Source organism: Ochotona princeps, chromosome 17 (genome assembly GCF_030435755.1).
Source record: "Ochotona princeps isolate mOchPri1 chromosome 17, mOchPri1.hap1, whole genome shotgun sequence".
In the NCBI taxonomy this organism is placed as follows: Eukaryota; Metazoa; Chordata; class Mammalia; order Lagomorpha; family Ochotonidae; genus Ochotona; species Ochotona princeps.
Window position 1 is genome coordinate 7,450,359 of NC_080848.1, and position 24,239 is coordinate 7,474,597.

At 42.0% G+C, this 24,239-nt stretch overlaps 1 protein-coding gene across 1 annotated transcript; it reads right to left on the bottom strand.

The window, feature by feature from the left end:
- Positions 1-3,759: 3,759 nt before the first annotated feature.
- KCNJ2 (potassium inwardly rectifying channel subfamily J member 2) lies at positions 3,760-11,680 on the bottom strand. Its single transcript, XM_004592951.3, has 2 exons — positions 11,376-11,680; positions 3,760-6,353 (listed from the first exon to the last, which is right to left on the bottom strand). The coding sequence occupies exon 2, from the start codon at positions 6,135-6,137 to the stop codon at positions 4,854-4,856; it is 1,284 nt and encodes a 427-aa protein (XP_004593008.1). The 5' UTR covers positions 6,138-6,353; positions 11,376-11,680; the 3' UTR covers positions 3,760-4,853.
- Positions 11,681-24,239: the final 12,559 nt, after the last annotated feature.

The following is a 24,239-nucleotide window of genomic DNA, read 5'->3' on the forward strand; positions in this document are numbered from 1 at the left end:
ACACCTGCTACCCATGTGGGAAAGCAGAATGGAGCTCTTGGAGTCTGGCTTCTGCCTGGTCCAGCCCTGGCTGTTGTAGCCATTTGCAGAGTGAATCTGTAGCAGATGGAAACACTCTGCCCTACTCTGTAAATGTACCTTTCAAATAAATCAATTCGTTATTAAATTGAAAGATAAATCTTTCAATTCAAAAAAGGAAATGAGAGCTATAGGATCACTGCTAAGATTATTCAATATTCAGGACGAATGTAGAACTGTGTTTGAAGCCTAACACCATATGAGTATTTGTTAGAAAACATAGTTAAGTAACATCCAATATTTCAGATTGCAAATTTCCTCAATAGTTCTAACCTGGAGAAGCATTTTGTTCATCCAAATTTGCTGCTGGAAGCAGTAGTTTCTCTGGCAACACAAACTCCTAATAGCTCTGTGACCTACAACAGTATATAGTTTATCAACTCAAACTAGGTTCTAGATTTGGAGACAGGTAAAACCTGAATTCCAACTGGCCTCCCTCAGGGATACTTTAGCTTTAAAAATCAGATGCAGGCCCTCTGTCAAATGTGGCCTACTGGCTGTACACACAGAGCACTGCTGTCTCAAGCCATCCATCCATCAGAACTGCTTGTTCTGATGTGTGAGAGCACTTTCAGACTACAGTGTGGCACAGCTTAGCTGCCAGAACAGCCTCTCAGCTCCATGAAGCCAGAAGGCTTAGCTGGTCCTGAATGGAGCCCTGTTCTAGGCTATGGTAGAAGGTTCAACTTTTTTCTTGCGGGAATGGCCACATAGCAGATCAGCAAAAGCTCCACATACAGATGACACTCCGTTAAAACAAAACAAACAACAAAAAACCAAAAACTTTTATTACCCTAAGAAAGAGAATCAAATCTAATCATTGTAAGTTAGGTTTTTTTTTTTTCACTTGTTTTTCAGTCTTTTCTATGTTTTTGTCTCTTAGACGATTCTGGCCCAAAACAAAATATGAGCTTGGTTTCCTCTAAGTTGGATTAAACTAATCTGCTACCGCAGTGCACCTGTCCATCCAGGTAATTTCTATGGTTTGTGTCCCATTGTGTGGGAACATTTGCTTTATACTGCTGCATTTCCACAGTGCTCATGCAGGAAGCCCAAAGATTCTTGCACCACTTTGTTTTCTGTTTTTAATTTTTTATTCAGAAATAATAAAATAAGACATAACATATAAAAATATGTACAATCCATGGTTTGTGCAGTACAATAGGAAGACTTTAGATACAAAAAGATGGCAAATGGGAAAATAATAACAATTATGATTGTCAAAGACCGGGGTTGTTCCACTCCCCTAACATTACTAGAAAAGAAATTCTAGTTTGCCAAAGGTTGGGATGAGAGGTGATTACAGAACACTTTAATTTCCCAGCTTAATATTGCTGGGCACAGAGTGAAAAAGAACTCACTCTACTTCCTAGGACAAGCCTCTTGCCACTACGAGTGGTTTACTATGAAATATGAAGTGACATGTTATTTGCAAAGTGAACATGATTGGGGGAACAGCTCATCACATAAACCTCAGGATTTGGGATGGGAATTGATCGGGAAGAATACAAGGGCAGGGAAGAAATAATGCATTAATAGAACAAAAACAACGTAAATTAAAAAAAAAATTTTCTCTAGGAATTTGGAAATAACTACAGTGCTATAATGACATCCTCAAAATGTCTGATTCAAGTATACGCTTAGAGGGATAGAAAACTATTCCTTTCTCAATAATCAAAATAGAATTCACTTTGTCTAGCCTTTATTTAAAAATAGGATAACCAGGAATCTATGCCTTCCCCAAAAAATATAGTGCCCATCCCGATATGGGCAAACATTCTTTAAAAGGGATTACATCCTAGCTAAGTAATGAGGGGTTCGCTTGCAATAGAGAAGCAACTTGCACCTGGGGATCAACCCCAGATATTCACCGTGAGTCCCTTCTGTCTGCATTCTAGTGACGTGTGCACCAGTTAAGGAGACCCCGTCAATGAGGACAATTATTTTGAAGGTAAAACGCAGCAATAAATGTCATGCATTACCTGTGTCTTGGCTCTTGACAAAAAAAAAAAAAAATTGCCATTTAAAGCTCGTAACTATTAAAATACCAATAACTAAAAGAAAGCTTTCAAATGAACAGCCCATGCTGAAATAAATAACAGAAGAACATAGCAATACGAACCTTATAAAGCCGGGAAATGTTTGCTAAAACCATGCTAACCGGTAGCATATAGGTGCTAGCTCTCCCAAGATTGCTGCATGGAAATTACACTTTCTATGGCAATTTTTTTCCTTTACAGACTTCTATTTACATTTGGCTTTAAATATGAAAATATCTGATAAACTTTATAAAATGTACACTTTAAAAACATAGCTTCTGCAAAATATTCTTGAAAAAAAAAAAAACAAACCTGTGCACCAGAAATTTTAGATTTTTTTTTCTCCTTTCAGAAATAAGCTGAAATATCTCCCTCCCTCTTTCTTGCCCCCACACCCACCCCTTTTCACAGAGCTCAAGTCTTCTTAAGTGGCAGCACTGTATGTTTTAGGGGAACCTCTCTTGTGGTCACCCCCTTTCTCCACTGCATCTTCATTTAATGTACATATCACTGAATACTCTTTGGTTTGATTATTTTTTTTCCTTTGCAAAACATCTTAATAGCAGCAGCTGATGCCCTTAATAGCCTTTCATTGTCAGTGACCAAATCATCACCTCTTCCACAAACTCTCTTCTCCAACCTACAGTCCTTCCAACTCTTTTCAACAACTTCCCAAACCTTCCTTTTAATTTAGATTTAAAATAACACAACGTGTTTCAACATCTCTCTCTTGGTCTCTCTGAAAACCACGGTGTGGTTTTTAATCCCATAGACCTTGAAGGCTGCAAACAGCAGAGGCTACCATAGTTTTGCAGGCACTGCATTCGGATGTGGCCTTTCAAGAGACTATCACAGACATCCAATTGCAAATACATGATTCTAGAACAAGCTGTTTTTTAATGGCATACACGGGGTATAATACCACAAGAGAGTTGATTTTGAGACTCCAATTAAAAAGTCAGTAACCTCAGAATTCACTATTAATAGGAAATAAACATGAAACCAAAACCAAATTTGCAAAAAGACGGTTCGTTATTGATCTAAAGCAGAGAAGAAAATGTTTCCAGCAAGGCAGGCAGCCTGGTAGAAAGGCTTCTGGAACACACGATGTCCTTAGTAAACTGCTGTAGGGTTCCAGGCAAGGCAGTGATCAGCTCATGCTCCGTTGTGAGTATGCAGACGCAAAGGGGAAATGACCCTGTCAAGACTGTCATCTCCTTAGTTTGTGATTGCGTTATATTTCTACGTCTCTGTTTGATGCTACGATCCTGAGACATTCATGTTCCAGTCCTGTACCATCAAACAGGCACCTTTCCCCTCACTCTTCAGTACTCGAGCTGAGCTGTGCTATGGAATCACAGAGGCTTGTCCACACCTCCTTTCTTCCCCACTTGGGCATCCGCAGCCTTTTGTGATACTGCAGATCTTGCTGCTGCGGACAGATTGATCGGAAGAACAACCTACAGGCCAAGAGTTGAATCTCTTCTAGAGGGGAACTCAAGCTGGAAATGTCCTGACACTCCAAGCAAGGAATTCCACCACAAAGGCTTAAGCCTATTTATCTTTCACGTTGGATGGCTCAGTTTTGAGGATGCCAACAAAGTTCTACCAAGATCTTGTCTTCTGGAATAAATCATGGAATGATTTATGGAATGTGCAAAACATAAAATCGCAGAAAAATCTAACAGTATGTCACCATGTCTTACTTCACGCAACAATGTTGATACTGTTGTGTGTGTATTTGTGTGGGAGTGAATTTTACTTTCCTTTTTTTTTTACTTCCTTTCTAATAAACAACACTTCATGAAAGAACGAAATTTTTAAAACAGTACAGTCATTTGCATCTATGTGACTGATGCTCTATTTTCTGAATAAGGTGCAAAATGAACAGAAACAGGTGGTTCTAGGTATTGCTGAGGTTCAAGTTTCTCGTCTCAATTTCAAGATGGCCCATAGGCCTCCTTTGAAGCGCAATCATCACTGTGCAAAAATATGCATGATCTTTGGTATTTATTTTAGGTAGTCTAACTTAAATTTTGAGCTAACCCATTAATATCATGGAGAAAGAGAGAGCAGAAAAAAAAAAAAAAAACCCAGAGGCTACCATTTGGCTAGTGTTACATAATGCCCTTATGTAACAAAGAGAGAGGGAAAAAAAAATCAATGCTAGCAAACAAATTACTGGCCTCAGAAAATCAGGCTCTCATTTGGCAGTTAATAGCCAAATACTTGCCACTTTGAAGCACATATGAGCTTTCAACAAAGTTCAACACTGACTTTTAAATTATATAAAAGAAAAACTACACTGCAACAAAAATACAATTTGTGTTCATGTAGTTAGCAGCTTTGCAAAAATTAAGGCCGAGTCTTGCCTTTGTTATGCCATTAAAAACATTCTTGTTCCCTAAAGAGAAGCATTCTGGATAAGTCAGATACCCAACCAGGGCTTGCCTGCAAGTTCAAGTTTTGTCCAAACACAAAACAATACATAAAAACCCATAACTTATTCTACAACATATATATGTGCCATCGGGTCATGCGGAGGCATGTTTAGTGCTTAATGTCAACCATTGAGCTTACAGTCTTCCCTTGAAAACCGTGGTGCCAGCCCCAGTCTCTCGTGGCCACTAGAGTCGATCCACCTCTTGACCGGTACCGTCATACGTAGAACTGTTTCAGGCCTCTGACCAACAGACTATGTAGAAAAGTAAATATTCCAGAGAGAGAAACAGTCAGTCATATTTCTGACTCCCGCCGTAAGGGCCTGGGTTCTAGAGGTACACTGGCCTGGTTGTGAAGGTCAATATCAGGGGGGGTGTCCGTACTTGTGCTTTCTGGAACCCCGTTTTCACTGTCATCTTCCTCTTTGCTTGTGAGGGCGACTTCATTTTCATAGCAAAATGAATTAGCATTCGAGAGGATGTATTTCTTTTCTGCTAAGTCTCTGGCACTACATAGGGGCGTGTTGGGGACTTCATAGGTCTTGTGGAACCTCGAATAGTCTACCTTGTAATAGTGCTTCTCTTCAAAGAGGACAGGTTCGTAACGGTGACCCCAAAGGATTTCATTTGCCAGGTACGAGCTGCGGCACTGTGTGGTCATGGCGGTGGCTTCCACCATGCCTTCCAGAATCACAACGATTTCAAAGTCTGCGTTGTCAATGTCCTGTTTACTCAAGTCGTATAAAGGACTGTCCTCATCTATTTCGTGCACTATCGTGATGGGAGACACGAGAAATATACGATCGATGCCACTGTCAAAGCCCACATTGATGTCTATTTGATCCAGGGGGATGTACTCCCCTTCGGAAGTAATTCTGGATTTGAGAAGCTGAGCTCGAACGTGCGCTTCCACCAAGTGGCTCTTACGGAGGTTGCCCACCCGCCACATAAGACACAGCTTGCCATCTCTCATGGCGATCACGGCGTTGTGACTGAAGACTAGAGTCTCGTTTCTCTTCTTGGGTTTGGCCATCTTCGCCATGACCGCGCCAATGATGAAGGCGTCGATGATGCAGCCCACGATGGACTGGAACACCACCATGAACACCGCAATCGGGCATTCGTCCGTGACGCAGCGGAAGCCGTAGCCTATGGTCGTCTGGGTCTCGATGGAGAAGAGGAAGGCAGCCGTGAAGCTGTTGACTTCGGACACGCACGCTTTGCTTGCCTTTGAAGCATCGAGGTCTCCGTGGAGAAGAGCTATCAGCCAAAACACGCAGCCAAAAAACAGCCACGAGAGAACAAACGCCAGGCAGAAGATCACCAGCATCCAGCGCCAGCGAATGTCCACACACGTGGTGAAGATGTCTGCGAGGTACCGTTGACCCTTCTCGCCCACGTTGATGAACTGGACGTTGCAGTGCCCATCTTTCTTCACGAAGCGGCTTCTGCACTGTTGCCGAGTGTGCACCTTACTCTTGCCGTTCCCAAAGCCATTTGCCACCGCCATGGTGGCCAGCTTCATGCCATCCTCCTCCGAGGAGACAATGCTGTAGCGGTTCGTTCGCACGCTGCCCATCGCTTCTGCCGTGGACGCCAGCGCTTCTGCTTTGGAAAACAGTCTGAGTTTTTGTAAAAACCTTTGGAGAAACAGTTTTGAATGCTCAGTGAGGACACACCCACACACAAAAGGAGGCGAGATGAGTGTCTCCAGGAGCAGTGGGGTTCTAGCAAGGTCTGTCTACTGACATGCAGCGGGCTCTCCTTAAGTCAAACGCTATCCGGAGAACAAGCCCTGTGAGAAGAAAGAAGTCGTTAATTAGGGGACAAGCCATTCTGGAAGAATCTACTGTCCAAGGCAACAGATCCCAATGAAAGCACCAAATCAGACATAAAGTTTCCGGGAGATTATGGGAAACTGTGTTTTTCAAAATTGTGTTTCAAATCAGAAAGTTACTAAACACAAAATAATTGCATGTGATATTCACTCAACAAAAATTTCAAGTCTCTTCTTTCCTTCTCTCCTCCTCCCACCTCTTATCCTGTCTTCTGTTACTGTTTACTGTTCTATAAACTGTATGTTTCAGGCTCACTTGTCCTCCAACATTCTCTACTTTTGCTTGCCCTACTTGCTAGTGTCCAAAGTTCTTCAGCAGCAGAAGAAAGACGTTCTGATTCCAGCGTTTGTCACAAAGCTTCTGGAAATAAGATTCGGAGAGCATCTTACTATAATTCAGCGTTAATATTGAGTTGGAGGTGCATGATGGGCCTCTGATGACAAGCTTGAAATCAGCAGGCAGAGGTTATTTTGTTTAAATGATAAAAACTTTGCAGACAGTCCTTACGATCATCTGAAATTGATCCCAATTTCTGGTTACTGTTTGGACTTGTCCCATCACTTCCCACACTTCCAGCAGCCACTATGCAGAAACACCTGATAACATCTCTGTTAGAGCAAGTGATTCGGACGTGAAGATGCAGGCTTGCTCTAGGGGACAGAGAGCAATTCTGTTGCCTAGCAATAGGGGTTCTGTAATTCTCCTGAGGTGGGACTGCCAAGTGTAACGACAGGCTGGGAAGTAAGCACCTTTGTGCCAGAGGACCAGGTCTTCAGTGGATTGAGAAGCGACAGGAACTCATTGCATGTGGGGCCACTGCTACGTGCTCCCAAACAGAGAAAACATTGCCATCAAAGCAAATCATAAATGCCAATCTGCTCACTTTCACTTCGAGGGCGGTTGTTTGCTGTAGGTTCCTATGGAGAAGGCACTCACCTTTACTTAATAGGAACTAATGCTAGTTTTCAGTGTTCGCCTCATTCTCTCTTAGTGAAAACAAAACAACCCCCACACACACAAACTGATCTTTTTAGCTTTCCTTTCCATTTTTACTCCAACAAAACTATTTTTCTTTTCTGTAACTAGTAAAAGCATTAAAGAAATTCTAAGGTGTCCCCTTTACCAAATGTAGTTTTTTTTTAAAGCTACATATCTGAGAATAAACATAAAGGTGATTCTCAACTTTTCAAATAACCAAATCCATCTTTCATATTTAAGGAAGATGATAAACAGCACATAGAATTAATCAGAAATTTGTTGCAACTTTGATAATAAAAAGTCTACTTTTTTTTTCTCCTAAGTTCAGAGAATGAGTAAGCAGTTAGCAAAATCAATTCCAGCCAAGCCAGCTGCAAAGAAATGAAGTAAACCATTTCTCTTTGCTTTAGAGCATCCCCTTAAAGAAGAGGCAAGGTGCATTGTCTTTGAAAATACCTTGTTATAGTCTTTTAACTTCTCCTTCTTTATCCAAGTTATTATGCAAGAATGTGCCCCAACACATTTTTCCTGGGATTAGTCATCTGTGAAAATTGCAATGTGTGTTACATTTTGGCAGCTTTTGACACCTAAATGATGCCCAATTTGAAAGTGCCTTGAATCACTTTACAAAAAGAAGTTACTGTGCCTTCCTAATCTACCTGCTTCAATGTTTTGTCTGCTTTTCCTGTGAAGTTTGCACGTGGACAAAAGAAAAAAAATGAACCACATTCCTCAGGGCTCTAGATCTTACCAATTGGGGGGTGGGGGGAACCAACTGCAATTTCAGTTATTTTTTGGCTCACATGAAATTGCCAAGTGTTTCTATGCAAAGGCAGATATAGCAACACAACGCCAAATGCAGGTGAACTTTCCAGAATAAAAAGGCGGGGGAGCTGGGAGAGAGGTAATGAGAGCCTCATTTAATGAGGGTTTGTATGTTTTAACTGTGATTGACTTCAGAGCCTTAAGTTATACACTGACAACAGGAATTTCCCTCTTTATGATTCAAAATGATCCTTCCATCTGAGTTGCCACTAGGGGCCTTGAGCAGACTGTCTCGGATTTCCCCTGGATTATTTCTGCACTCTTTCCAGATTAAGACACAACAACCATAGGAAGTCTAAAGGCTGAAATATGACTTTCCAAAAATCTTGACCCCAGCACATTTGAATTCCACAAATCTCACAATACCAGTTTTCATTGAGAACCTTGAATAAAGCCTGCATTGAGTGACTATTCCTGTCATATTGCCACTGCTCATGACAGAATTTATTCCACATGTGAAGCATCACTTAGAAATTTTACCATTTCTTCCTGGAAAGGGAAAAGTAAGAGTTGTTTTTTTTTTGGCAAAATGGAAATTTTTATCACTTCAAATAGATATGCCCCAGATGTATATGTGCTTATGTATGCACACACATCATGCATATTCATAGTTTTGTGAAACTGGTTACATAGCACAAGTTTAAAACCTGCCAAAATTTGATAGGCTTACTGTGTCACTGCGTTACAAAGACTGTCTTTGCTGTTAACCTGCCCACGTGCAGGAATGCTCCCAGACAATCTGAAAAGGTCCCTACCAGCTCCTCTCTCACTGAACTCCAGGAGAAGCTCTGATAAAATATATACTCACACATATATTTTCCCCCAGGCTTTATGGGAACTTTATTTCAAGTAGATGCTCAAAATAACGTTTTGAGAAATGGCCCATAAAGAATCCATGGGAGCACGATGTGATTGGCTCCTCAATGACAACTACGGAGAATGGATACTTACACAACGTGTGCAATCCCAGTGCGGCCAAAATATGTAAGGGCTTGGGATGCAAACGTAACAGACACACAGAATCATTCCAGCCATGCCATAACAAACGATGTAGAAAGTATTTCTGGGAAACTGAGAGGTTACATGTGCTGCTCTTCATGTTAAGACTATTTATAGGCTGTGCCAAAATTAAGCATAAGCAATGGAAAAAAATAGTTCAGCGCTTTAATCTTAGGTAAATGGGCAGATGTTAAAGAAAAGACAGCAATGGCTAAATACAAGGTCAAGAGACCATACAGGGGGTATCGAAATTGCTTTTTTTCTCCATGGGAAATATTTCCAATATTGCTTATCAAACAAATGCTATAAAAATGTCATCGTAAAGAATACATGGGAAGAAATGTGTCCCCGAGTATGACCATGTTGTGCAGTGCATAAGAAATTTTCTGAGTAAAGACAAGAAATCAAGACAGCAAAAGAGAGTGGACTGGGCTGAGTGGGAGATCTGCTAATGAGTGTTCAGAACAGCTATTCCCCAGCTGACGCCATATAGACCAGCCTGAGTGTGCTCTGGGCATATGTTGCTATGTGAACACAAGTGCTAGCCAAGCAAGCTCTTAGAGGCTCAGTAAACAGAGGGGGTTGGGGGAAGCCAGGAGGGGAGAAGGATCTCCACTGGCTGAGGGGAGCACCATTTCCAATACAGGCACCAGCAACGCATGGAGCTCAGCATCAGCATATGTTGAAAGGTATTTGTGTTTTCCAAATAAAACATTATGCTCTTAAAAAAAAAAAAAAACCTTGTAATAAACTATACAGGTAACAATGTGGTCACCCATTCAGGCTACTCAAAAGTCATACAAGGACACTCCCGGAAGCCAGAGACTCTGCAACTGAAGAGTCTGAAGGGCGGAGAAAAATTGTTCTTTTTAGAAAAAAGGGAGCCAACGTCATGTAAGAATTTAGAGCAGATATTCCTTGTGGATACCAAGAGAATGCAAGAAAGAAGGAAACTGTCATGAAAAACATGGGAAGGAAGAGCAAGACAGCAAGGCAAAATGACCTTGACCCTAACACTCACCCCTCTCACCACCCACAAGGCAATGCCTCTTATTCCTTTGAGCACCAGGAATTTTCTAGATAATACAACACTTGGACATAAGCAGCAGCAAGCAGCCAGCAAGTGCAAAAATCATTTTCAGCCAACACACAACCGTGGTTAACCCAGGGAGCTACTAGACAGGCTATGGAATATGAACTCGAAAACAAAACATATAAAAATAAAACAATCTGATAAACGGAAATAGGCAGGCTTTTCTTACCCCAAACAGGTTTTTCAAACACCGCCTTATTTCCCATAGGTATATTCTGCAGTTCTGAAAATTCACAGCCATTCCCAAGTTTCCTGCTCCTATCTGCTTACCCAGACCCAGGCATCAAACACCCTGCTTTTTATCTCTATTTTCTCAATTGTTATGATCAATTCATATGATGATACAATCTTTTTGCAAAATAAACCTGTTATGCTTATTTTCCTTCCCTAAAACCAAGCTAGGTATTTTCAAGAATAACAAATCCTTCAAACGAGAGTGACATATGATGTCAATGTGCTGCTGGGTTAAGGCTCAAATCCAAGTGGGGTTCCTGCTCTGTTCCCGTCTCCCGGCAAAGCAACTCTGAGATACAGTCTAGAACTCTCAGCTACACTTGAAGCAATGATCAAAATAAACTTTCAAAAGACTCAAGGGGAAAAAAATGCCAAGAACCTAGAATGATGTTGATCCCCAAGGTTTGCTAAGGCTTGCGATCAGAAGTCTAGAAGCACCCTTTCACTCCTAAGCACCCTTTTCTTTTTCTTTCTTTCTTTTCTTCTCTTTCCCCTCTTGGAGACTTCAACGCGGACTGTCTCGCCCTTGCCTGCAAACCCAGTATCTCGCTACAGCTGGTGCATTGGAAGTTATGAACACAAACAGATGCTGCAGAGAAATCTGGCTCTATTGCTCAACTGTTCCAAGCATGTCTCAGTATTTTTAGCTCTTGGGGATGTTCTGGTGCGCAAACTATAAAGGCATGATCTGGGACTCTGGAGCGTGGGTGAGCGCTCCGGCAGCTTGACAGCTGGGCACCTCTGCAGCAGCGGGGCAGGGCAGGGCAGAAGGGACGGTGGCCCGAATCAACTCCCAGCACACACAGGCAACGAGCGAGAGGGAGGCAAGAAAACACACAGCAGCCCTTACCTGTTGCTGGCGCAGGAGCATGGGGACATGGGGTGGAAGTGGGGGACACAGAGGCATGTAAGATCCAGTGGCTGGTGAAAGCGAGGGAGCCAAAGCAAACCAGAATCCCCAAGACCTAGCTTGCCGGCGCCGGGAAGGCTGCGCGCTGGCCTGGGCTCCAGTGCGCTCTGCAATATCTTGCGCTCTTTTGAGCTGCCGGTGCGATAATCTGGCCTCCTGGCTCCGCCTGCGGCCGCTGTCCACCAATCGCAGAGTCGAACCGCGCAGGGGCGGGGAGGATGCTACACCCGCGGCCAGCAGAGCTGTCCGCGGAGCGAACCTGCTGCGGCTTCCTCCTCCTCCTCCTCCTCCTCCTCCTCCTCCTCCCCCTCCTCCTCCTCCTCCTCCACCCTTGGAGCCCGGCTGGGGAGTCGGGCGCGGGGCTGGAGAGAAGGAAGTTGCGGCTCAGCTGGGACAGCAGCAGGTGGGAAGCGCCGCGGTCAGGATTTTGCGGCTGCCTAATTGCAGCCTAGCCTAGAGCGAAGCTTCTTACCCTTCCCAAAGCCTCACACGTCGCCGTTTTTGCTTTTCCCCCCTTGGTTGTGACTGATGCGGTGCAAGCTCCCCCCAGGGGCCTGCGAAGTGCCAGTCCCGGGGCCAGGCGTATGTAACCCAGGAAAGCTTCCACTTCAGCCCCGGCGCGTCTATCACTGTGTCTCCACCCCTCCAGCACCGAGAAGCCCACTCCAACCCCAGCCCCCGTGAGTCCCCCTCCAGGAACCCCCACCTGCGGCGCGCGGAGGAGCCACGCACTTCTTGGGGACAGTGTCCGGGGGCCAGGCAGCGCGCGCGCCGAACCCTGCTGGACACGCACGCGCGGGTGTGGCTACCGCCTGGCGGCTGAGCGATCTGCTCTCAAGGCTGGGGGTGGTGGGTGGGTGACTTACGGGGTGCCCGGGCTTCTCCCGAGGGTGAACGGCTCGTTCCCACCCGCCTCGTCCTGCCTCTGAGTGCACCGCCGCCCGGCACGCTCTGCAGGTCTAAAAGCAGAACAATTCGCGACAGCAGCAACTCCTACAGACTCTGAGCTCTGCTCGTCCCCATCAACCAGGCAAGAGCGTGCTACCCCCCTCCCCGCCCCAACCAGGCCTCCCCCTTCCTGAAAATCCCGCTGCTGAGTTGAGTTAGCCGGGTGTGGACCCTGGAGCCTTATGGATTAATCCCTCTACGTGTGTAAAGCGAAGAATCTACAAAGCTTTGTTCTTTAATGGCATGATATATTTTGGAGGATTTTTTTTTTTACACACAGTTTGCAATCTCTTTTTTTAAATCTCGATTACCTACAGTGATCATGTAGTCTTTCGGATAGATAAATAGAGTGGTCGAACTACTTGGACAAAGCAGCTCTTCTGCCGGGCCATGTAGCCTTAGGGGTGGGGGTGTTTGTGGGTGGGAAACGTGAAGAAAGAATATGCCTTCTGCCGCTATACCCACCGCCTAGCCTGTATCCTCGCGTGGCCCCTAGGAGGTGCTGCTGAAATATAGTTAGATTTTGCAAAGATGAATTTAATCCTGCACTCCCAGGCATTGAAAACGAAAGGGTGTGCGGCAGGTCGTGCACGCCTTGTGACTGCTCCTATAGCCGAGTCGCGTCGCTGTTCCAGCCGGTTTCTCGGCGTTTTCAGCACAGCCTAGGTACTTCCTTATTTTTAAGACTTGTATAGAAGAATACAGTCTCCCGCAAGGGAGATCTGCTTCAATAACTTCATTAGGTCACTATCTGTTTCTAAATAGCCTTCATTAACTCTGTAAAATAGATGGACGTGGAAGAGTACAGACTGGCCCAAACCTGTCAGAATCTGGAGATAAATTTCTTCTTAGCTCGGGGACAAAAAATAATAATAAGTTAACAACTCACTCTGGTTCAATAAGCTGCTTCTGAAATGCACTTACTTTTTGGATTTTTTCCCCTCTCATTCAAGCTGGGGGGTCTAATGAATGCCTTAAAACATGTGAAAGCCTAAATGGAAAAAGGAAATTAATCATTGCTGTATTTTCCGTGCTTTATTGTGATTCGATTGGTGCATATGTATGTGGGTAAGAATTTTCCAAACCATGGGAACTGGGAAAGGTAATACTCTCCTCAGCCCTGCCAGGTAATCGGCTCTATTTGAAAACCAGTAAACCAGCTACGAAGGAAGAAAGGACTTTCTTTTGTTCTGCAATTTGGATTGAAATTGTTTTACTTCAATATCTGACTTTAAATAAAATGTGTACACCATTGGCCACGATGGTTTCATATGTTAGAAAACAGTTGGGTGTATAACTTTAGCTACTGCGGGATACAGTAATACATGATGATCTTCCCTTAACCCTCCGCTTTACTTTCCTTGGCCACCCCATGGCACGGACTGAAAGATATGCAGCAAGACTTATTTCTTATAAGAGAAAGCTCGAGAAAAATTAACGATTTGAATCAGCAACTTCCCAATCCAAATGGAATGTTTATCTTAATTAATTTAGGTAAATAAGGAAACACGAGAGATTAAATTTTGTAACTGCAGCTTCGTAAATACATTATCATATTGAATAACACCGCTCTTTCATTAATAAAGGACTTCTCACCATATCCCTATGAAGAACATTTCTGTGTGCCAATGCATCTAGTGCTTGAATCAATATGGCTTTTGCAGCACTGTGTAATACAGCTTTCTTAAGTTAGAGTTTCCTTTTTTTGGCTGAGTCAGGCCTTAGTTAGCAAAAATACTCATTAGTTTTGGACACCCATACAGTTTGGTACTGAGATCCATCTGTGGATTGAATTCTTTCCAAGGAAATGACAACGATGCTCTCACCAGGCCTCTCCATAGTAACCACCTATAATACTAGACAAATATTAGTCACAGTCCAAGTGTGCAGTGAGCCTGTGAATGGCTTTGTGATGTCCGGGATGATAGACTCACGAGGAGCATACATTGCCCCTTGCAAGGAAATGTGTCCAACAGTGAGACTTATTTTCAGACTCTCAGTAGCCACATTTACAGCTCACTGTCACATTGATAAGGAATGAAAAGCTCCCTGCATTTGTATCAACCTGCTATTTACAAACCATTTATTCATCTTCTAATGAGCGACAGTGATTGACCACCATCGGATTGGTTAGGCAGGATGAGTTTGTGATCTAGTGAAATGAAGACAAATCATCTACTATGGGATCTTGAGGCACTGAATATAATCCTATCACATTAAGCAACTTAGTTGCTAGAAATTACTTAGTTTCACTTACCACGTGATGCCTCATTGGTAACATTTGCTCTACACATAACATCAGTGTGTTTGGAATAGTCACTTTGCCATTTAGTGCTTGGTGGCCTGGCACACAGGGGAGTTCTTCAAACAGCAGGCTCTGTCCTGAGCTGCTATACATTTCTAATCCGAATACAAACACATGAAATATTTAAGTGACTAAAATGACAAAGCAACCGGTGATTACGTTCTAACAAGGATTGAGGACTTATGACAAAAATAATTCCCAGGCATTTCTTAGAGGTAGGATAGAGGAGGAGTTACGGGGAAGGTCACCTCATGAAAAACTTCATGTATGTGGCATGTGGCATCAAGGACAGCAAGGTTGCCTCTTCATTCAGCTGATGTCTTAAAAAAAGGCTCATTTTGCCCTGGATCATCCTGGAAACATGTGATCATGTGAATCACTTAACGTTTCACCTCCCAGTCTGTCTCGTTCTCACTGAATACCTCTCGCAACAGTCACTGTTCATTCTAAAACAGTGAGACGGCAAGCCTTATCTGCCATCTGTCACTGCTTTTTGCCCTGTGGTAATGACACAGAGATCCGGCATACCCGGGAGAGCAGCATCTCTCTCTCGCGCAATGATTTTTAATCTAATTTGCTTGGGTAGAAATGTATTCTCTGAACTATTGTATGCATTCTTTACCTCTCTGGATGCCCTACTCCCACTCTGTACCTTTTTGGAGTATTTGTATTATGTCCTCTTCGCACTATTTTTTTTTTCATTTGGTATATTTGTTCCCACCTCCCAGGGATGGGCTTTTCTGAGTCCGATGCTGTATCACTTTTTCTCTTGATATCCACACGGCCTTGCACAGGAGCAGCTATTTCGGTCAGTCTGCACAGATGTCAGAGGAGTGATGAAACAAACCACCTTGTGGTTCAACTTGACTGTTGACGTAACGACTCAGCTCAGTTATAATCAACAGAAGCTATTTCCCTTTGACTTGCAACGCAGCGAGCCTAGCAAGTGAAGGAAGGGCATTCCCCCTTTTTAAATGACACTAGACTGGGTCTGTGTTAACCTCTACCTGCTCTTGTCCTTCTTCTCCATCCATGTGAGCCTCCCCTTGACATTGTGGCTCCTGTCAATGTGTATCAGATCTGTCAGAAGTGTCACTGTGCTCTAATTTGCAATTTCTAATCTGTACTGGGTAGAGAAATTATGAAACGAAGGTATTTTGTATAAATAAATGAAAAGTGAAAAATAAATATCATCAAAAAGATATATTTTTGAAATAGATTGAAAAATTGCCAAATTTGAAATTACATTCTATTGGTTAATTTATCTTTTTTAATTAAAAAAAGCCTCAGAATATGGATGTGTGGCATGTATTATACCACCTCAGGAAATGTGTGTGTCTGAGCCCCTGCATTCACTGTGTTTTGAACAGTTAAGACCTCTGAATGTGCATTTTAAACCATGTTTGTATGTACAACAATGACATCATAGACTCATTTACTGAGAAAACATTTGAGTGCTTACTATCTCCATTAATGACCTTTATTTTTCATTAAATGCTTGTATTGAAATAAAAAAAGCTAGGACTGCTCTGTAAGAAGATCAGGCTTCCAGAGAAATCAGGCTGCCTAGAAAATCACCTCTTCCAGGAGTACTCCATTTATCTTCAGCAGGTGGGGCAGCTGCACTCTGGAAATATCATCTGTGTTTTAGGGCTGGGCCATACATTGCTACGTTTCTTAACACAGTGACTACAAACATCATTTTCATCCATGTTATCCTTGATCCATTACCTTCTCGAAGGCAATGGGTTCACAGCCCAGTTCATCCTTGGTGATCATGGATGGCCATTCCTTAGGTCAGTAGCCCAGCCATCAGCCCAGGTCACCTGACAGAGGAGAAGGCAGCTGAGAGAAGATACAAATCACTGTGCACATTGGGGAAAGGCGAGCCTTATTAACAAAGGCTCAATATCCTCATTAATAAGAAGGCTAATGGTGAGCTGGCACGTAGTGAGCATGTTCCAGGCTTCCTCTTGTGGTTGTAAGACACATTATGTTGTACTTCCCATATCTCAGGGACATCTGCATGAGAAAATCCAAGACAGAGGAAGTGGAGGGAGGAGGTAGAAAATACTGTTTGGGAATGATTGGATCTGAAGGAGACAGAAACACCTTCAGTAGTCACTGCAGAAGGCAAGTTAGCCACCAACATCCGTTCTCCCCCACACTCTGCAGGAGCAGGCCCATCAGCAGCAACTGGATGCCACGTCTCAAACACCTGTGAGAAGGTGGCTTTAGCAAAGGCCATTCAGAATCTTGGCTTTTTTTTTTTCTAGAACTGACCAACAAAACAAAACTTTATGCTACCAACACTGGCACTTTCGTGACCATTAAAACAATATGCCATAAATTGCAATGAAAAACCTAAGACATATTTGACTAGTGTCAAACAAGTCTGCAATGATGTTTTGGAAAGAAAGAATACATACTAGAATGTTTAGGTTTGGAAATATGGACTTTTAGAGTTTGCAGCTTTTTAATTTTTTCAGTATTTTTAGTTGAATGAAAAGAATGCATGTTTATGTGGAAAACATAAAAGATAAGCATTTTTAAATGTAGAGGAATAAGGAACATAGAAAATAAAATCAATCCACATCATTATCATCAGTAGAAAATCATTATAAAAACTTTGATATATCTTTCTTTAGCATACATTTACATTTTAAGTCATTTACACTTTTAAGATCACTTGATGTCACTTTTTCTAAGTACACATAATGCAATTAAAATCACTGAGCACTTTCAGGGTAATGTTCACATATTTTTGTATCTATAGTGTCTGTGAATTTGAGCTTATCATCACCTGCTTTTATATTCATTTTTGTTCTTTTAAGAATGCATTAGCTATCTTTGCAGAGTAATGCTCATGTTTGCCTCTTAGTTTTTCTTAGACTGGATTTCTGGATATGGAATACTAGGTCAAAGGACATGAACCCTTAGAACGCCTTTTTTGATTGCAGAGTGTTCACATCAAAATCCAATTTGCATGTCAAGGATGTTCTAAGTTATGTGACTTTGATGATATTCGCAGTATGGCATAGCGGAGAAAGGTTGAGATTTGGGTTAACCTGACATGTGTTTGCAAGCTTGACTTGGCACTTCCTAGCTATGAAAGATAGCTACAGAGATTTAAAATAAGGTATGTAAAATACCTGACACATAGCTACCACTAAACAACAGTGGCTTTTTTTTTTAACCATGATTGCTCTGGCTGCTAATAATGATGAAAAATGATAAGGCCAATAAATAAAATAAGCCAGCTGGGAGATCAAAGGTTCTATGCCAGTAAGACTTCAAAAAGCGTATTAATCTATTGCGACACCGAACTAAATGCTAACAAAATAAATGAAGAGTTAAGTGCCTGAGGGGTTTTGAGAAATATTAGAGCTATATCTGGAAATATTGGTTGATATTAAACAGAGATGAAAGTCAATGGATTTTCCAGGTGACAATCAAAATTTGAATATCTCCATGAATATCTTAAAGGGATTCTAGGATTGAACGTTATATTTTAGAATGTTAGATTTTAGACCATTGAGAAAAGACTGTTGAGCTGACACTTTTTTCTCTTCCCAAGGAGGCTTTCCTGACCCTGAGAAGAGGGAGAATAAATGGAAGTGGGGAAAAAGTTGGTTGAGTGTGACTGTCATTTCTTCCTCCACTGCTTCTGGCGGCAACCCGAACTATTTTCCTTTTTTCCTTAATATGATTTCCCTAGTCTCAATTTTAATTTAAAAGGGAAATAAAGGCATAAAAGCTATATTCCAGGAAATTTCCTTACCTATGTGGAAGCTGATTATTTACAGGCTAAGTCTGCTGATTTCAAATTTGATGTCCCTGAAGGGGACTCCCACAGCTCCTCCTGGCAGAAACATCTAGAAACCTGGGACCTCTACCAATTCCTCCTAAACTATTTTATCCTCTAATTCTAAAATCTGTTAAATTGGATTTTTGTCCCTTCTGCATGGCCCTGTGCCAAATGTTTGACTGTGTTTCCTGTGAGGGATTTTGTTTCTTCTTCTTTCTTTCTTTTTTAACGAGTATGATCAGTGTCTGTGGATTTGGTGAGGATTTTTGCTCGCTCCTTCTCCATTTTCCGTTGTGTGGGCACATATCCTCAAGTGATAATCAACTCTAGTCTTCTGATAAGTGTGTGTTCGAACGTTTAATCCCTTGTGTATATGTGTGAAATCAATAAAATTTTTAGTACGGTACACGAATAAAATGCAGAATCCGATTGCCACCAACATAACGTTAGTGATTGATGATAGCACAGCATTAATAGCATTATATAGTTATTCAAAGAAGATAAAATTATGTATGTCGCTGCTTATTTTGTAGATGCTTTGTTGGATATTTTCATGCATTTAGCAGGATGAAATCCAGAGACTTTTTCTGTTGCGAATTCGAGCTGTATCCAGTTTATTTTCAAGGGCATCATAAATAAGTGTTTAAGACATCGTTTCCAGCATCCACAACAGAGAAACTGGAATTATAACACAAATTTACATTCTAAAACACCACTGTTTCAGCTTCTGATCTTTCCATCAGCAAAGATCTCAATCAAGCTTATATGTGTATGTATACTGAAGTAGATTTTTTTCGGTTATGTTTACATAACTGACTCACCAAGATTTATCAAGGCAGGAACCAGCCCTGTAAATAATGCTGTTTTTGAAATCTGACTGAGGTTTCCCTGCGTGCATTCTGAAATAAATGAGAGCTCCCTAGGTGTCTGTTAAGTCAACATAGGGGAGCAAGTAGGAGAGCTAGGATTCCCATTTATTCTCAGTGAATTAAAATGGTTTTTTGTGTTAACATACACACACACAAACACACACACACACAGAGTACTGTTTTCAAGAACTTGTTGAAAAATAATACATATCCAACATGGGCAAAGATGAAACCCCAAAGTTATTGCTGTTTTTATTATTTTCACATTAAAAAGTGACCTCCTTAAACTGAAGAAGGAATATTTTCATATTTAATGTGTTAGCAGAAAGCAGATTGAAACACTGTATAAGAATGAGAATGCATATATACCCCCAATTACATTTGATGGCCCAGTACTGCCAAAACCTCCTAAGACCCGAAAGAAGGCTAGGCTTCGAAACGCATTGAAATGTCTGACAGGAGAGCTCTGGTCAGCTCCTTGACTGCCTTTCTCTGCAACTGACTTTCACAAATCTGATTTGATGGTATTTAGAGTCCAGTTGCATTTCACAATTTGCAGTTAGAAGCATCTCTATCCACCCATTACAAGCACATTTCTTAGGCAAGTAAAATATGAAAAATTCAAAACAAGTAACAGTGGCTCTCAATATTTTGTCAAATACAAGAATTTGCAAATCTCTGAGGCTGAACAGCTTCAGTATTTCAGCAAATCTGGAGTTTGGATACATTAACGTAAGCCATTGCTTGAAATAGAAAACAAGGAAAAGACTCTTTACATTGGTTTCCAGAAAAAATCTGAACATCTACCTGGTCAAGGCATCATTTGGCATGACAGGCTTAGTTACCAAGACCGTATCCATAGTTTCAAAATCCAGGCAGTATAATGAAAATTTATGCAAGAGTCATTAATCCTGGGCTCAAAATGAATCAGCGCTCTCCCCTAATTGAATTAGGCACAGAAATTAGTTTACTGTTCTCTATACGCTATCTTTCCTCATACATTGCTTGCTTTTGTCCGTTTTTCTTCCCCAAGGTCCTTACATCATTTTAGGCCTTAAAAGGGGATGGGGACCCAAGCACAGTTGTTGATTCCCACAGAGCTCTGAGTTTTATCATGATTTTCATTCGGCATTTTGTTCACCTCTGCAGACACAGTGAAAGTCGTGCATGGTCCAGCTCCACAGGCTTCCCTCAAATAATGACTATCAAAGGAACATACCGAAAAGGTCCCCATAACACTTGATCTAAAACCAAGCCATACCCCAAAGCGTGAGACAGTCCAGTTGATAGAGGGGTGAGGGGGAAGAGAAAAACAAATCGTTGTTGCAATGTTTTCTCCATCGTGGAAAGCAGTCTCTGGGTTTGCCTTATAGACCTTGACCAAAAATTTCAAAAACAATAATAACGATAGAAAGAAAGGAAGAAGAAATCAAAGAACTCGAGGCATTGGCAGGTGCTCCTTGCTTTCCCGTGTCTCCCGACTCCCTCCAGTCTCCATCCGAGGCAGCCAGATCTGCAGCCCTGTGCAAGCCCTTGCAAACAGAGAGCTTTCCCACAAAAGGCTTTACTCTTAATGCGCCTGGAGACCCCTTCCAACCAAGAAAATAATTTCTCACAGGAGAATTCAAGAGAGTCTATGAGTTCATGCTCAATGAGTTTCATAATTTCCTCTCCACAAATACCAGGGTATTTATTTATCTGACGTAATTTCCAGGGAATCAGATGCATGACCCGATTTGTATTCTGCTGGTCTACTAAGGGGCCTTACCGTCAATCAGTCACCCTCGGTGAGAACGTACTCAAGGGCTGATATATGACTGCAAAGGAACTTAACAATTCCTGGAAGGAAAAGGGTTAAGAGCCAGTAAAAACAGCATAAATTTACACATGACCTGTTGTGGTTGCATTTTGATTCTCTTCCTTGCAGGGAACAAGAACAATGACAACCTCCATAACCAATGCTTCTGGTTGAAACAAAAGCTTTCTTCCCAAAGGATGTGTTTTCACCCACTCAACCATCTTCTGTTTAGAAAGGACCTTAAGGACAGAGATGTACTAGCTGGTGAGTCCTCTTTCAAAAGGATGTAACGCATTCATTGCATCATGGAAAAATAATCTCCACTGTAGGACTGGAGGGAGCAACCTTGTATGATTGGGTTGCCATGGTATGATTTGGCTGACAAGTTCTAGAACTGTAGGAGTTTTTTTTTTTTTTTTTTTTTTTTTTTGTCCCAATCTTAACTTGCTTGGAAGGCAGAGAGCTTGAAAAGCCAGAGGCACTGGTTCCAGAAAGAATTATGAGCAGATAAAAGCCACTGCAGTGGCTTCAGTTAAAAAAGAAAAAGAAAGAAAGAAAGAAAGCTGGCTGCGATACCACTGCTTTTCATCAAGTGGAGTGTTTTTCCATTTCTTTTTACAAAATATAGAAGAAAGTCTCATTTATGCAAGGGAGAAGTGGCTGGGGACAAACAGAGGAAGACACACATTTTATTTCCTTTACGGTTGAGGTCAAAAGCACCAAAGGGCAAGTGAAGCCTGTTTATGCTCAGATCTCTGTCCTGGGGCTTCACTGGAGATTTCTCCACACCAGGAAGTTGGTGGCGAGCAGCGCTCAACAGCAGGTTCCCCCATCCTCAACCCAGACCAATAAAAGTGAGTTGCATGGACTGTAGCCTCCCCTACTCACACCCCTTCATTGCGCAAAAGTCGTTTCCCCTCTCTCATTCTCCTTTCTTCTCTAGATATTTTTTCCCCATGAACTGGAAAGCAGGGGCCCTGGAGAAAGTTGCCGTTTTGTCTTTGGCTGTGGATACATTGGGGTGCCTGTGGGATTGCCTGCTTGCCCACTAGATACCACTGCACCACAGCCACTGCCCTGAAAACGTCAGGCAATGGTTCCTTCTTTTCTTCCTTTCCTGTGCACCTGCTTCCTGCTGTCTGCACACGGGTTGCTCCAGGAAAATTTCTGCAATGCTTCCCAACCTCTGGGCTCACATATCTAAACAGCATATAGAACAGACTTGGAGGGCTTCATATACTGTTGAATAGAAGTGCTGACAAAATACAGAATTTAAATGGAAAAGGGGGAGTGGTAGTGGGGCAGGTGGTTAAAACGTCAGATCACATACTGGAAGAGATGGATTCAATTCCTGTTTCGTGGTCCTGACTTCAGCAGGTGGCAGGCAGCAACAATGATGGTTGGAGTGATTAGATTCCTGGCACACACGTGGGATATCTGTATTGAGTGCCTGGCTCCTGGCTTCTACCTGGGACAATCTAAGCTATTGTGGATAGGGAGTGAGTCAGCACATGGGGGAGGGAGGAAGGGTGTGTGTGTGTGTGTGTGTGTGTGTGTGTGTGTTGTTTCTGACTTTGGGTTTTTCTGCCCTTCAAGTGAAAAAAAATAGGAAATTTGGCAATCTAGAAAAAATATGCAGAAATAGTATTATTGGGATTTTTAAAATTCATTCTTCAAAAAACTCAGTTCTTTGATGTGATTCCTCAGGCACAATGCTATAAAACATCCTGCTTGCCGTTTGTTCAGGAAAAGATGTCACAGGTTTGAGCATTTTTAGTGGAACATTATCTGGATTAGAAAAGGGACCTAGAATGGTCATATGTGTTTTATTAGACAATATCCTTACACTAAGAGATTCATATAAAATAAAATGCTGGACTTTTCTAATATTTGACACTGAGAGTCCTATACTTTTCATGATCCTAGAATACAGGTGTGCAAACTACACCCAGCGGCTAAACAGGCTCCCTGCCTACATGGTTTGTGAGCTGAAAACATTTATAGTTACACGTACCTTTCAGTGAGGAGAACTGTTACAAAGTCAAAAAGTCAACATTGCCAAATAAAGTTTTATTGGAACCTGGCTATGTTCATTTGTTCACTGACTGTCTCTGACAGTCTCCAAGCTATAACAGCAGATTGGAGCACGAGGCACAGACCGTATGCCGCCCTCAAAACCTGGAAAACTTACTGTCCTTTCCTTTATGGAAACACTTGCCCAGTGCTGGCAGAGGGCAGGCTACAGAGCACCCGGTGGAATGGAGTAGAAGGTCTGCGTGCCTTTCCTTAGCTCTGATTCTTGGAGGCTGAATGGGTCTCCCTGAACGATCCACCTAACTCTTGGCAGAGATGAAATGCCCTTAGATGTATTTCAGCATGCACAGTGTAGTTGCTGTTAAGTATGTATTCAACCAATAAACATTTTTCATTCAAAGTCATTACAGTTGACATGTTTTGATCAAATACCCTTACTTGTTAAAACCGTGCATCTTCCAAATGAATCTATAAAAAATTAACGCTACTATTAATACCATTTATTAAAAAATGAGTAAATGTAGGAATGAATTCTCTAGAGATGAAGTTTTGAAAAATTTTTCAACACAGTCGGCTTTCTTGACTTCCTCAAGCCTGCACATAAACTATTTTCAGACTGCTGTTGCATAGAGCAGCTCAAAGATCGGTAACACTCTACGGGATATGTAACTTGAAGGTGCTCTACCCAGTATGTCTCAATCACCCGATCTCATTAACAATCATAAAGTGTTGCTTTTAAGTGTGTTTACTGATTGAAAAGTGGCATCCAAAAACCAACAAACAACTGAATAAATCACAGTATTTGGAACAAAAGACCCTGTAACACGTTAAAGAATGTCTATTTCTGAAGAAGAAGATGCTACTACACGATTCCATTTTTTGGATAAAATGTAATGATTTTTATCAAGGTTTGAGTCACTGCCACCTCTTTCTGTGTCTTCAATCCAGAAGTAAAGCAAACAAGACACTACTTTTTCTCATAGATAAAATTTAGGAGGTAAAAAAGTAATCCCACATAATGAAGGTAGTGATTTAATATATT